The 16,328-nt window shown below is 37.2% G+C and overlaps 1 protein-coding gene across 4 annotated transcripts in view; it reads right to left on the bottom strand.

Moving 5' to 3' along the window:
• The window catches only part of WDR7 (WD repeat domain 7), a 340,638-nt gene that overhangs the window by 229,390 nt on the left and 94,920 nt on the right, over nt 1-16,328 (bottom strand). For 3 of the 4 annotated variants that reach the window (XM_034773718.1, XM_034773717.1, XM_034773720.1), the window contains 3 exons: nt 11,094-11,183; nt 7,222-7,340; nt 2,433-2,556 (listed from right to left, as the gene is read on the bottom strand). In XM_034773718.1, the coding sequence (XP_034629609.1) occupies nt 2,433-2,556; nt 7,222-7,340; nt 11,094-11,183 (333 nt within the window). The remainder of the gene's footprint in view (nt 1-2,432; nt 2,557-7,221; nt 7,341-11,093; nt 11,184-16,328) is intronic. The other variant, XM_034773719.1, reaches the window with a different exon arrangement.

Raw genomic sequence — 16,328 nt, 5'->3', positions numbered from 1 at the left:
GGGCAGACAAAATGTTGGTGCACACTGTTACTGTCCAGTTTAGCAGTGAATTAAATTATACCTGTGCAATAAACTATATACCCATAAATCCTATTTCAATAGGAAATTATTACTGTTTTTACAAAAATTATCATTCCTTTTGAGTAGTTGACATCAACAAATTTATATTATATTTAATAAAATACTACAATGAAACAGCACTGAAGCTTAAGGGATTTCCCCTAAACTTACAATAAAATCAAATTTGAAGGCTCCATTGCCCACAATTACAAGTTGCTGTAGAAATATCATTGATGTGTTACAGAAATATTAAGTTAGGAATAGGTTGTAACAGCAAATATTGTAGCTAGGAAAATCCTGTTTTCATAAACATATATTTATTAATAATAGCTGATTGGACCAAAATCAAAATCTAAGATGTATAAAGTCATTTTGCATCTAAAACAGAATATTTTTCAAAGTTTTCTATTAGGGATAAAGATGGCTATTCAATAGCTTGAATAAAATGGCCTCGTGGTCTCAGAACAGCTTCTAGTGAACAGATATTACAAATAAATATCGCTCTACTACTTTACTGGCAGTATCAATGGAGACAATCACAGAGATTAAACTACCTCTCTTACTCTTACTGATGATCTCCACATCTGAGGCACATTTGTAGGTAGAATGGAGAAGCTTGCTTTATCAAAATATGTATGGTACATATTCAGTGGATAAACACTTAATTCTCAGGACCACCATGTAGCATCTTTCAACAGCATCAAAATTAGGTCCGACCCCGCAATCTGATCCAAGTGGGAGGACCCTTGTGTCAGGAAGTGCTCCATGTACTTCAGTAGAAATGTGTGTAGAAACAAGGGTATTAGTAGATCAGACTGCAGAATCTAGGCCTTAATAACAACTAGGTGTTTGGTTTTTTAAATAAATTGTTCCATGAAACTTGGTTTATTATATAAGGAAAGACAAAGTGCAACTCTTCTGTTATCAGCTAATGCTGTTATGCAGCGTTAGTACGAGATGGAATATTTTCAAGATGCATTCGTCAACATATCTAAGAAAACTAAACTGGCAGAACTTCCTCCTCTCTACTAGATAACAGCATCTCTAAGGGTAACATTTTAAAAGCAACCAAGATATTTAATAACTCAAACCTCATTACCAGAGTATTTCAGGCACTTAGGAATCCAAGATCTGTTGACTTTTAGCAAGACTTGGGCTCCTAAGTGACTTTTGAAAAAGGTACTGAGGCTTCTAAAGTCATTTCTGAGCTTTTGAAAATATTATATAAATAGTTCTAGGTGAGAGAGAGAGAGTGTTAGGGAGGGAATATTTAAACATAAATGGCACTTTATTATTTGAGTTGAAAATAAATCTATGAATACTCTTTTCAAGTAAATTGGAATATTAATTTATTGATGTCTTGTAACGCTGCATGGCACTAAGTCTGTAGCTTAACATCTAGAAGTAGAAGGTTAACCATGGCTCCAGTCATTAGTTCAAAGATAGCATAAGAAGAGGAGCAAAAATAACTACATTTATTCAAGGCTACTGGACAGATTTATGGAAAAGCTGAATTTAAATACCAGGAAATTACAAAGCCTTCTGTTGTTCAGCTCACAAACACATAACCAATTACCATCAGAGAAATCTCTCCCATCCTTATAACTAAATTTTTCATATTTTTTTTTTAATTCAGCCCTACTCTGTTGAATTGCAGCAAGGTGATCTAGTTAACCATGTCCTTGGTAGCGCATGAACTGTCTGAACTTTACTCAGACGGGGGAAAAAATGAAGGATTAGTATTTGGTTTTCCTCCCAGTTTTACAACAATTAATTCACTTGGAAATTCCATGGGATAAATATTGAAATAATGGAACACTAGCCATTCCCCAAACGTGACTTAAAAGCAAAACTGGACCAGACCAACCTTGTATGGCTATTTCAGACACATACAGTACATGTCCATGAGCATTTAGGAGACAATAGCTCTAGTTTACTGTTTTTCAAAGAACATTTGACATTAAACTACTTGTAAATAAATACAGAGATAGGTTTTGGTCAAGAAATTTTAGTGCTGCTTTTGCTAAATACACTATTGCTTTTTTAAACAAATGACCGTTAAAGTAGTTTGCTCCCTCTTTTTTTCCTCCTTCTTCTTCTTTATAGAGAAACACACACAAAATGTCACAGAATTTAACAGGACAATATTTATAGCACAAATCTGTGATTGTGAAGCTGATCATTCAGAAAGAGAAAAGTTTGATTACCCAGACAGCTAATGACCTAAATTCTGGGATTCCATGAAACAACAGATATTGCAAATAAAACAGCTTTCCTCTGGTTTGTACCAGTATTCATATTTGTTGTTTATACACTTTCCTTAATCATATATTTTAACCAAATTAGTTTCGGGATAAACGGAGAGTACTCACGTGATATAATACTGTCAATATATTGTGGTAAATATGGAGCCCAAGCATCAATTGTTTCTTTCCGCCCTGCCTGTTCAATTCTTCTCAGTTCTGCTAACAGTAAGGCCTGGGCAGCTTCCCTTACCTACAGAGGGAACCAGAATGTCATACAAACTCAACTCTCAAATAAGATTTACAAATATTTTAAAAAAGTAATGGTAAAGTTGTCCAGCCATTACATTCTTACAATACAAACAACAGAGCTAAGCTAAAAAGATAAATTTACAAAACTCAGCACAGACATCACATACTTATGCCACCAAGTTACTGTTCAGTCCTTGCTTCCCCTAGCTGGGGCTGAGGTTGGGAAGGTCTGTGCAAGCCACATAGCTGCTTTAACTACACCTTGCCTTCCGGAGGAAGAAGTATTAAGCTCCACAGTAGCTACTTTTCCCTGCTAATGAAAAGATCAGCAATACAAGGAGGCCAAGTTAGGGAAGGGGGAACACAAGGGAGCTCACAACTAAGTCCTCAATTTACAGAGCATGATATTTAGCAACAGATCTAAGAAATTAGACCTTCTTTTCTATGAAAGATGTTAAAGGAAAACTAATTTGGGACTTTCTATAACTACTTAGAGAGAGAATTCTATAAAATTCTCTTCTATACTTTCCCAAAATACTTTTCCAACTTCAACAACGTTTGAAAAAAAGTTAAAAAAAAAATATTTTTTTTAAAAAGTCATTGTTTAAATATGCTTTTGCCCATTTAGTATATAATCTGGACAACTGAGCAATAGAAGTGGAGGAAATCCTTAGAAGATTTTCATGTTAAAGAAAAAAATACTATAAAACCAACAAATACAAAATAATATTTTAAATGTAATTGGCAAAATTTCCATTCACAGATTTCAAAGCATTTAATAAAAGTAAGCATCACCATATACATTTACATATGGGGTATCTGAGACACAGAAGTTAAGTGACTTGCCCAAGGTCAAAGAAGAAGTCACTGACAGAGCAGGGACTACACCCCTTACAGCTAATTCAAGTGTTCTAGCTACCAAACTTTGTGGCTGAGGAAAATTTCAGTTATCTTTGAAAGCGTTTGTGCTTTCTGGGAACATGAACATATTACATAATATCTAGTAATAGGACAACTACTCAGAAATATACAAATCTACTAGTGCTTTTGTACAAAGTATACTTCAGGCAGATAACACAAAGCATACACCAATTAAACTAGAAGACTGCTGAAATTCTACAGCTCTGTTCTTCATTTCTTTCTTTTAAAGCTGCACAATTAACTCCCCCGCCGCCCCTTTCCTCCCTCCCCCCCACACACACAGCAGCATAGGTGTGATGCTAAGGTCAACTAGTCATTTCTCAAATAGTAGGTGCCAACCCATTTTCTGACTATTGTAAATGCATTCCAAAAATTATAATAACTTAGCAGCCTCTTGATAGAAATTGAGTTGAAAACTTTGTCCTTAATGAGATTTTAAGCAGATTCCAGAAAATTCTAGATCTGAATGAATAAAACATAAATGTACTGAATATATTTGAAATATATATCAGAGGGGTAGCCGTGTTAGTCTGGATCCGTAAAAAGCAACAGAGAGTCCTGTGGCACCTTTAAAACTAACAGATGTATTGGAACATAAGCTTTCGTGGGTGAATACCCACTTCGTCAGACGCATGTAATGGAACATTTATGTTTCCTGTTCATCATTGTAGGTTACTCAACAATTAAGAAAAAATACAGATGTTAAAATGTCAAAGGAATGTTTATAAATTAACCAGAAAATTAAACATAATATGCATGAAACTGTAGTATGTTTCATTTTTGAAACATAAAAAGATACGGTGCAGTGAATATGTCCTCCCTGAACCTAAATACTGTTTTTAGGTCTCTGGGACATAATGAAAAAAATTATCTCTACCAGTTACATTTCCATAACTAAATGAAAAAAATTAAATAAACATTAATAGTTTTTTTAGCTTTCACTGACTTCTTGATGCACTGAAGAGCGCGTTCACTTAGAATCATAGAAGATTAGGATTGGAAAAGACTTCAGGAGGTCATCTAGTCTAACCCCCTGCTCAAAGCAGGACCAACCCCAACTAAATCATCCCAGCCAGGGCTTTGTCAAGCGGGCCTTAAAAAACCTCTAAGGATGGAGATTTCACAACCTCGATAGGTAACCCATTCCAATGCTTCTCCACCCTCCTAGTGAAATAGTTTTTACTAATATCCAAGACCTAGACCTCCCCCACTGCAACTTGAGACCATTACTCCTTGTTCTGTCATCTGCCACCACTGCGAACAACTGAGCTCCATCCTCTTTGGAACCCCCCTTCTGGTAGTTGAAGGCTGCTATCAAATCCCCCCTCACTCTTCTCTTCTGCAGAGTAAATAAGCCCAGTTTCCTCACCCTCTCCTCATAAATTATGTGCCCCAGCCCCCTAATCATTTTCGTTGCCCTCTGCTGGACTCTCTCCAATTTGTCCACATCCTTTCTGTAGTGGGGAGCCCAAAACTGGACACAATACTAAAGATGTGGCCTCACCAGTGCCGAATAGAGGGGAATGTGACGGTACCTCCCATAAGGCTTTATGGAAACATGCTTAGAATGTGTTTTATGCTACATATGCCATGTAACATATCTCTGTAAAGGTTATGATCTACTGAATATATTAATCCTATTTGTATGCATGTATCATTTTTGTATTCAAAGTTATGAATGTTATGAAAGTTGGCTGTGTACTGGCTTAATTTCTAAATAACCTTAGTAGAGCATTTGGTCAGTTCCTGGAGAAAGGAATGTGGAAGTTAAGTACCTAATCGAGAAACACTTAAAGGACAATGGATCTTGGAATGCTCCAATCCACAAAAGACATCTACTTTAGGACGTTCAAGATAGCATGTAAACAATGGATGCTACCTGTAAAAACTGTGAGTCATGCATGGACATATGACTTGCCCAGGTGACTCCAAAACTCCATCTTGGAGCTCGACTTTGCATAGGAGAGAGGAGGGGGTCTCCACCCACAAAAAGAAAGTACATTTAAGCCAGTGGGAGACCCCTCCATTTTGTGATCAGCTGACTAACGAGAAGAGCCATCATGAAGAATCCCCTAGCTACCACCTGAACTGGAACAAGAGCTGTACCAGGGGAAAGAATTGTGCCCAGGCCTGGAAGGTGTCCATTCTGAGGAAAAAAAAATTACTGAAACATCTCTGAGGGTGAGATTATCTGTATTCAGTTTGATTAGACATAGATTTGCGCATTTTATTTTATTTTGCTTGGTGACTTTGTTCTGTCTGTTACTACTTGGAACCACTTAAATCCTAGTTTCTGTATTTAATAAAATCACTTTTTACTTATTAATTGACCCAGAATATGTATTAATACTTGGGGGAGCAAACAGCTGTGCATATCTCTCTATCAGTGTTATAGAGGGCAAACAATTTATGAGTTTAGCCTTTATAGGCTTTATACAGGGTAAAACAAATTTATTTGGGTTTATATCCCATTGGGAGTTGGGCATCTGAGTGTTAAAGACAGGAACACTTCTGTTAGCTGCTTTCAGGTAAATCTGCAGCTTTGGGGCAAGTAATTCAGACCCTGGGTCTGTGTTGGAGCAGACAGGCGTGTCTGGCTCAGCAAAACAGGGTGCTGGAGTCCTGAGCTGGCAGAGAAAGCAGGGGTAGTAGTAGTCTTGGCACATCAGGTGGCAGCTCCCAAGAGGGTTTCTGTGATCCAACCCATCACAGGAATAATCACTTCCCTCAATGTGCTGGCAATGCTCCTACTAATGCAGCCCAATATGCCATTAGCCTCCTTGGTAACAAGGGCACACTATTGTCTCATATCCAGCTTTTGGTCCACTGTAATCCCCAGGTCCTTTTCTGCAGAACTGACGTTTAGCCAGTCAGTCGGTCCCCAGCTTGTAGCCGTGCATGGGATTCTTCCGTCCTAAGTACAGGACTCTGCACTTGTCCTTGTTGAACCTCATTAGATATCTTTTGGCCCAATCCTCCAATTTATCTACGTCACTCTGGACCCTATCCCTCACCCCACCCAGCTTAGTGTCATCCGCAAACATGCTGAGGGTGCAAACCATTCCATCATCCATCATCATTAATGAAGACGGTGAACAAATTTGGCCCCAGAACAGACCCCTGGGGCATTCCGTTTGATACCGGCTACCAACTAGATATTGAACCGTTGATCACTACCCGTTGAGCCCAACAATCTAGCTGACTTTCTATCCAACTTATAGTCCATTCATCCAATCCATACTTTTTTAAACTTGTTGGCAAAAATACTGTGGGAGACTGTATCAAAAGCTTTCTCCATATCCACAGAGCCAGTTATCTCATCGTTTTATTTCATTTTATTTTGCTTATTTTATTAAATAAAAGAGAAGGCCTATAAACTGCTTGGAATTCGGCTACTCCAAATGAATTTGTTAAAATGGTCTGTAGATTAGGGAAAGGGGGGTTTTCTACTGCCAACTAAAATTACTTACAGGTATTTTAGTGGAACAACGATGACATCCAGTGGTCAGTTACATAAACCACAGATTCATATTTCTCTTGATAAAGTTCTACAGTTCTACCTCCCTATTTAAATCCAAAATTCTGGTTTAAAATACAGAGAGGCCATGTATCTGTTTAAACGATGACCTGCTATTTAAAAATATACTAACCATTATCCAATTTCGCAGCTTACAATTTTTTTTAGAACCTAAATTCTTTGTCATATGCAGAACCCTTTGTTTTGCAATTTGCAACTTAATATTACCTCCAAGCATCGATCCTGCCACCTGCGAGCTAGCATCTCAAGAAGAGGCGGTCTAAATTTCTCCAGTCCCAACAGGTCAGGGAGCATAACACAATGCATAGCAGCTAGTTGACTCCATCCTGTTAACATATGTTAAAAACAGGCATAAAAAACACATAGGCAATTTTAACATCAAAAGGTCAAAATAAATGCATTTTATTTAAAAGTATTCAAAATATTTTTGGATATACTCTGGCCACTGTTCTTGGGACATGCACTTTTTCCCTGAGGCTAAATTGCTTCTTAGGGAACAGTGTGGAAACTACTCTGGACGCAGACAGATCTCTCACTGACAAGATCAGTGTCTTAGTAAATAATATGCAATACTTTTTCCTGTAAGGCAGATATTTTTACATAAAGAACAATATTACTGTTGCCATGAAATAACAAATACACAGCTAAATCTCTGTTCTAAGCTAAATTCAGACAAGTTTGTCAATTGCAACAACTCACAAAATGTTATATAGTAGCAAGAAGTCACAAAAATCCAGGTTTAAAAAAAAAACAAATAGGACAAAACAAAACAAAAATTACACAGATGAGTTACTACTACAGATGTGAAGTATATTTAAACAGCAGTTAAAAGAATCTTTGCTGAGATCAAAAGAGGGCTGTGTGTCAGCTAAAAACATGGACATCTGTTTGTCGCTGTCATCTGAAGCAGAACAGAATTCTTTTCCCCTCTGTCATGGGAACCTAAGGTTTACCCCTACATAGAACTTGACCCAGAGCCCATGAAAATTAAATGGGCATCTTTCCACACTTTTCAGTGGACACTGGATCAAGCCTCCACAGCACATAAGAGCTTCCAGTACCAACCACACAAATTGAATTGGCTCTCTAAGTCTCAGATCCTGCAAAGAAAACTACTGGTCAGTTCCCTACACGAGTGTAGAGCCCCACTGACTTAGACTGGGAGTCTACCTGCCTGTGTCTCAGTGCACTCTGAGAATCAGGGTGTCAGTCATAATCTACATTGTGGTCTTGACTCAACAAAGTATTTAAAAACATGCTTTGAGACTTAAGAAAGTGCTTAAATTCATTACTGAATCAGGGACTATATATAGAATAAACACAAAAACAAACAAAAACAAAAAACAAAATCCATGAATTCATTCAACACTGAAGCTGAGATTTTAAAAAGCACCACCCTGAAATTCAAAGGAAGTGTAAGTCAGCTGGCTCGTATATACATTATAATTTGCATTACTTTAAATGGAGTTTAATGCTTTAATATTCAAGTGCAAGATGTCCAAATGACAGTCATTAAGCATGTAAAGTGTCAGTAGTAATACTGCACATGTTGTTTTTGTACTTAATTTCATTTTTAGTTTTTTAAAATATTATTTTAAACAACAAATAGAAAAGGTGCTAGTTTAAAGTGACCTACCACCACGTGAAAATAGAACATACATACAATATTTGCATGAAAGCTTGACCTGTTCATTTAAATCCTTATTTCAACATGTAATGCTTCAGACATATATTCATACCATAACACACTGAGGCATCACACCTTCTATGTTTTTTTAAAAAGCCAGTAAAAATAAGCATATCTAGCTTGTACAATATGGTATATTTTAGAATGTTTATAACTTATTCCATATAAAATTTCTTGAATTGTAATCTTTATTGCAGAAAAAGACTCTCTCTCTTAACTGACTCAGTGGATACTAAAAGTCAGTGGGGCTTTCCAGGGGCTCAGGAGTCCACCATGAAAAGTGAATTTCTTGATCAGGGTCTTGATCTATGCCAAGTTGGATTTATTTATTTATTTTTAATTGTTTGTAAACTCTAAAAATTATTTGTGCATGGAAGGCATCTCAATATTTTCATTAACTATGGAAAGGTCTTTCCTTCATTCAAAGATACCACCAAAAAACGTACAAAAATAATTTCAAGCTTTCCTACAGAAAAATTAATATCTGAACTAATAAAAAAAATCAAAAGAAATGTCATCTTTAAAAGGTAACTTTCTGATAGTTATTAGCACTTCAACACAGGAGTTCATTTTCATTATCTGAGTCAGATGCCACCAGCAGAAGGTTGATTTTCTTTTTTGGTAGTTTGGGTTCTGTAGTTTCTGCATCTGAGTGTTGCTCTTTTAAGACTTCTGAAAGCCTGCTCCACACCTCATCCCTCTCAGATTTTGGCAGGCACTTCAGATTCTTAAACCTTGGGTTGAGTGTGTAGCTATCTCACATTGGTACCATCTTTGCGTTTTGTCAAATCTGTGGTGAAAGTGTTCTTAAAATGAACAACATGCTGGGTCATCATCTGAGACAGCTATAACATGAAATATATGGCAGAATGCAAGTAAAACATAACAGGAAACATACAATTCTCCCCCAAGGAGTTCAGTCACAAATTTAATTAACACTTTTTTTTTTTTTAAATGAGCATCATCAGCATGGAAGCATGTCCTCTGGAATACTGGCCGAAGCATGAAAGGGCATATGAATGTTTAGCATATCTGGCACGTAAATACCTTGCAACGCTGGCTACAAAAGTGCCATGCGAATGCCTGTTCTCACTTTCAGGTGACATTTTAAGTAAGAAAGAGGCAGCATTATCTCCCTTAAATGTAAACAAATTTGTTTGTCTTAGTGACTGGCTGAACAAGAAGTAGGACTGAGTGGATTTGTAGGCTCTAAAGTTTTACAGTGTTTTGTTTTTGAGTGAAGCTATGTAACAAAAAAATTCTACATTTGTAAGTTACACTTTCATGATAAAGAGTTTGCATTACAGTACTTGTATAAGGTGAATTGAAAAATACTATTTCTTTTGTTTATCACTTTACAGTGCAAATATTTGTAATAAAAAACAATAATATAAAATTAGCACTGTACACTTTGTATTCTGTGTTGTAATATAAATCAATATATTTGAAAATGTAGACAAAAACCCAAAAATATTTTATAAATTTCAATTGGTAATCTATTATTTAGCAGTGCAATTAATTTTTTTAATCATGTGAGTTAACTGTGATTAATCGACAGCCCAAATTTGTTTATTTTAAGCATCCTTTTATTTTTTAAATTTTCACAGTTGTGCAAAAGTATGGGTTTTAAGCATTTTTTCTTTCATTTTAAATTTTCACACTTGCGGGAACGTATTTGGGGAGGGGTCAGACAATAATTTTATGACCGTAGATGTTGAGATTCAAAAAAAGATAAAAAGTTTTATAATTGTTAAAACACACATTGTTAACATAATATGTCAAAATATACAAAGTAAATAGCCTTAAATCAAACTCAAGTTCTCAAACAGCATTTTCCTTACTTTGCCTATCTGTAAATTTTAATAATCACTGATGGAAAATTTTTCATCTTTTGTGAGTGTTCAGTGAAATCGATGTTTATCAACGTTTACTGATAAAAATCAAATCCTTGCAAGCCAAGATACAGGACAGAGAGAGGGGGCAGTTGGCATGGTGTTATCCTGTGAGGGCCCCTCAACTTTGGAACATGCTGCCCTTCCCAGTCCAACACAGTCCTAGTTTGTCAACCTCAAAGGCATATGTTTTTTCCCCTAACTGAGATACATTGAAATGATTCTGTTTTCTAAATAAGGGAGGTTTCAAATGGAAATAATGTCTATAAACAATTCTCATAGATTTAAAGTAAACATGATTTACACAAAATTCAGGTAATATGAATTAAAACTAATCCTTGTCAACATTTTTACCCAATATTAATGAACAAAGTTAGAGACAAGTTTTATTTTGCATCTCTCCCAAAACAAATGAATATGCAGATTAAAAAGTCATGTCATAACAATGATAATGACATTAATTGTAAGTAAATGACAAGTAGAAAATGTGGAGAGAATACCTTCATTTACTAAGAAACAGCTACGTAAAGTAGGAGCAGGGTCAGAGCCAGAGCGATCAACTTCAGTGCTAGAAGAAACAGCAGGAGCAACTTGCAGAGGAAAGAAGAAGAAATTAAAAAAAAAAAAAAAAGAGAGAGAGAGAAAGAGAGGAAAATGAAGATAGACATTTCTGAAAAACTGATTAGTGTTACTGAAAAATGAAAAAAGAAAAACTGAGACAAACTGTGACTATATCAACTATAAAATAAAAATATTCTAGGTTTTACCAGAAGTGTAACATCAGTGACAGAAAGACATGCAGTTGCAGAAAATACAAAGATACTAACATAAACTTGCTTATTTGGAATAGACAAGACTCATTGTAAATTAAGGGATTTCAAATTTGCTTTAAAATATAGCATGAATTCACAATATTACACAGCACATCAACTAAATGCAGCTAAAACTCAAATCATATCTGTGAAATTAAAAAAAACACCAAATATGACACTTTAAAATTATTCCCAAAACTAAGTGATTTGCTATTTCCTACTACTAGTTACAAAAACTAGAAATAGATACTCCTAAAACAAGGCATACCATCTAATCCATTGCTCTACCACTGAAGGAGTGCTTCCTACAATTCTAGTTTAGTCGAGTTTTAAATGTCTGAAACTATTTAAACCATTTTAAAATTACACTAAATAAAGCCCTATACAAATAAACTGTAGCAGAAAACCTACACGAACATATAAAGTGTGTACTATAATAAAGTAGAACTACACTTGTAGATAAGCAACTTTTAATGTAACATTGTACAAATTGCTAAATTAAAGTATTTCAGGCTTTGATATAGCCATTTTGTAAATTGCATAATCTCTTAGGGCAAAGGCAGTCCAAAACTAGTACTAAACATTATAGTCCCACTAATGCTCCATGACTCAAATTATCATATGAAAAAACAGGCAAATCTTATGTCACACACATTCTACAAGCAGAGGTCAATGTTAAGATTTAGAGGTCACTATTTGACACTTCCTTCCTATAGAGAAATTACCATATGTCATGCACAAGCATCTTCAAATTAATCCCTCTCCTTTATTCCATTGCAGAACAACAATAGGTTCAGGCTCCTGAACAGATTAACCATGGTCTTCTAAATGGTATGTTTGCTTTTCATGCAATGAACTTCTTTTGTCACTGTAAGGACATCTGCATCAAAACTACGTTTTTCCATAATTTCCATGCATCATGATGGCACGTGTAAAGTGAAAGGATAACTAGCATAAATTGCCAACCTTTTATTTTATCTAAAGAAAAATTAAATGTACTAGAAATGGTAAAACAATAAACCCTGAATTTGATTTATGAGAATAAAAAGTTTAGAGAGTTTTATAAAAAATAAACTGCCTGGTAATTTACTTGGGAAAGTATCTGTTCATTTTCTTAGGATAGCTCCCTCCAAATGTCACTATTTATATCAATCACTGTAACTGGAAGTTACAGCAACTAGCTCAAATAGCCCAATGACATTGGACTCTAGTGTTCTCAGGACAGATACTGGTCAAAGTGATGGAGATCAAACATGCCACAATGTGCACTAATTTCACTTCTACTAATTGATCTTTTAAAAAAAATAAATAAATAAAATAGCAAAAGAAATCAATGAGAAGACAAGATACTACAAATACCATATAGGGATAAAGAGATAGGAAAATATTGACTTTAACCTACGAATACCACCTGGAACTGAAAGATACTAAATAGAAATGTGGAGAAAATCAAAATTCAGCTTCCCATAAACAAATATATAAATCTAATTTGGAGAAAATAGAGGTATAATAAGCATAAGTAAGTTTGTAACAAACACTACAAAATTTAAGTTTAAAATGACTATTTAAATAAGTGAACATGTCATGCTATACAGGGATTTGACACCAACGCATAATTTAATTTTGGTAGATTACATTCTAATATAATTCAGTTCCCAACTGATGTCTTTAAACATGTTATTTACCATCATAATTAGGACTGCCACTTGGATGAAAAATGACAGGTTTTTCATTCTGAAAAGGATAACACTCATACAAAATGTATGACTTCTTTACAATCTCTACTGAGCTCTCCCTAATTTTAAAAACTGTCTTTATTTAAGAAAGAAGGAAAGTAAATGGGTGAAAAGGGGAAGATGTCTTGATCCAATAACACTCAATGGGCAGCTAGTCTGGATCTTTTGTTACCATAATTTTGTCATTAAGCTCCAGTTCTCCATCTCTTTCATCTCATCCCAACTTTGGCCCTGATCCTACAAACCCCTTTTTTTGAATACTTTTATGCATCCAAGTCCTGAAGCTAAACTGAGTTGAGCTCCTGTTATCTAATGAATGTACTGGCAAACATTAATGCTTAACAAAAGAATGAAGATTCACAAATGTTGCTGCCTAGCAAATTTCCTCTTCGAAGAAGAGCCCCTATCTTTTTGTGTCCAAGATGAGAATACCATCTTTTAGAGAAGAAATACAAATTATCCCTTGTGCCTAGTAGCTTTCCGAATGGTAAAGCAAATTCACAGCTTTTTTGATTGAGCTAGATTATAAATAAAGCAGCACAATGGCAAAAGAAATGGTTACTTACTGTAACTGTGGTTCTTCAAGATGTGATGCAGACGTGTATTGCACGTAGGTGTGTGTGCACCTAGTGCACCAGAGCTGGAGAATTTTGTCTAACAGCACCTGTAGAGGGGCAGTGCTCACGTCTCTTGCTCTTAACCCCTCCCCTGGCTATATGGGGTGCCGTCCCACCCCGAATTTCTTTGCCCCCAAATTCCCAGAATCTAGACTCTGATGCAGAGGGGACGGATGGTGGATCATGGAATACATGTCTGCATCACATCTCGAAGAACCACAGTTACAGTCAGTAACAATTCATTCTTCTTCGAGTAGATGCAGCCATGTATTCCACTTGACTTACAAGCTGCCCACAGAAGGTGAGTCTAGGGGTCTATTTAAACAAGGCCTCCTTCCCAGTGTTTGCATCTGCTCTGGATGCTGTGGTAATGGCATAATGGTTTGTAAATGTATGTATCAACAACCATGTGGCAACCCTGCAAATGTCCAGTATCGAGACGTCACTTAAGAACACTACTGATGTAGCTTGTATCCTCACAGAATGAGCTTTCACCTGTTTCATATGCAGTCTTGATACAAGACGTTATCCACTTAGAGATCCTCTGTGAGGAAACTGCCTGTCACTTCAGAGGGTTTGTGTATGACACAAACAAACAAGGTGAAGCCCAAAAGGGTTTAGTCCTGTCAACATAAAAGGCCAGACATCGTCTGACATCCAAAGTGTTAAGATGCTGCTCCTCCAGAGACGAAAGGAGCATAGGAAAAAACACATGAAAATATACTCCTTGGTTTAAATGAATCTGAAAGAAAACTTAAGACACAAATTACAGCTGCATCATCACTTTCTTTTTGATGGCAGAGCCTCCTTACATGCAGTTCTCCAAAACTAGCAACACTCACACTCTCCTTGCAGATGTTATCACCACGAGGAATGCAGTTTTTTTGACATAAGAAAGGAAAGAGGTAGGATGCCAGAGGCCTGAACAGAAGTCTCACAGAGGCTGCTAAGAATGTGTTACGGTCCAACAAGGGAACCAGTTCCTGCACTGGCAGATGGAGGCACAGGGTTCCTTTCAAGAATCTCACCACTATGGCACTGGAAAACACCAATCTTCCAGAAATGGGTGGATGAAAGGCTGAGATTGCTGCTACATGCACCCTCAACAAGTGAAACTCAAGGCCTGGTGGCTGAACATGCAGCAAATACTCCAAGATGTTTTGGCATAGTAGCCAGCAATGGCTGAACTCCAAAGACCAGTGACCACATTGAAAATGCATCCACTTTACCGAATAGGCCATTCTGGTAAAGGGTTTTCTACTACTGAGTAGGACCTGTCGAACAGCCACTGAACACTGCTCTTCTTCCTCATTCAACCGCGCAGCAGCCACGCCATGAGATACAGGGAGCTGAGCACGGGATGCAGAGTGCAACCATGATTCTGTATAAGCAGGTTGGGATGGAGAGGAAAGGATATGGGAGGCTGAATCAATAGTGCAAGAAGGTTGGAAAACCAGCACTGCCTCAGCCATGCAGGGCAAGGAGGATGAGCTTTCAGCTGTAGTCCCTGGTGGCAAACAGATTGATCGCTGGATGCCCCATGCTGCAAAGATGACTCACAGAACACTGGGCTTCAGAGACCACTTGTGATTCAGGGAAAAATTCCTGGTGAGATGGTCCGCAATATGATTCTGGACCCCTGGGCAAGTGATCAACTATCAGAGAGTTACTCTAATCAATGCAGAATTGCCACAACCTGATCGCCTCTTGGCAGAGCATGCTGGAGTGTGCTCCTCTTTGCCTGTTCACACAATACATCACAGTGGTATTGTCGGTAAGTATGTGAACTTGATGTGGTCTAGGAAAGTGAGACAGGCATTGTTGATGGCCCAAAGCTCCAGGACACTGATATGCAGTGGAGCTTCCTATTCCGACCACAGGCCCTGAATCTTCAGCGACCCCAGATGCGCTCCCCAACCAATCAGGGAGGTGTTGGCGAGAACAGTCCTCACTGGTAAGCACCGGATGAAGGGAATGCCTTGAGATACATTCCCTTGATCCTGGACTACTTGCACTGGTGGACAATTCAATGAAGGGAGATACAGGCCTGAGCCACATGCGAAGAGGGCAAAGGTGCACCTTTGTGAATTGAATCTCCTGAGTGCATGCAGACATATGGCCTAAGAACCTCAGGCATATGTGAACCTTCATGGAAGGCTGAGAATGCAGATGGAGACAAAGGCAGCAAATTGTCCAGAAAAAGTTGGTTAGCAGAAACACTTTCAAACTCGTAGAGTCTATTAGGGCCCCAGTGAACTTGATTTTCTGAGTGGGAACCAAGATTGACTTTCCAGTATTTAGGATGAGACCCAGATGGTTGAGTTAGCGAAGTGTATGTGTAAGTGAGAAAGGACTTCTTCCCTGGACTGTCCCTGAGAAACCAGTCATCCAAATATGGGAAGATGTGGATTTCCTTTTTCCTGAGGTACGCTATCACAATGACCATACATTTGGTAAAAACCCAGGGGGCAGAAGACAGACCAAAGGGAAGGACTGTGTACTGAAAATGGCAGTGCACTATAACGAACTGGAGAAATGTCTTGGGGCTCAGGAGAATTGCCACATGGAAA

The sequence above is a fragment of the Trachemys scripta genome, chromosome 6, assembly GCF_013100865.1.
Source record: "Trachemys scripta elegans isolate TJP31775 chromosome 6, CAS_Tse_1.0, whole genome shotgun sequence".
Taxonomy (NCBI): domain Eukaryota; kingdom Metazoa; phylum Chordata; order Testudines; family Emydidae; genus Trachemys; species Trachemys scripta.
Note: the sequence above shows the minus strand (reverse complement) of the source record. Positions and strands in the feature narration are given on the sequence as shown.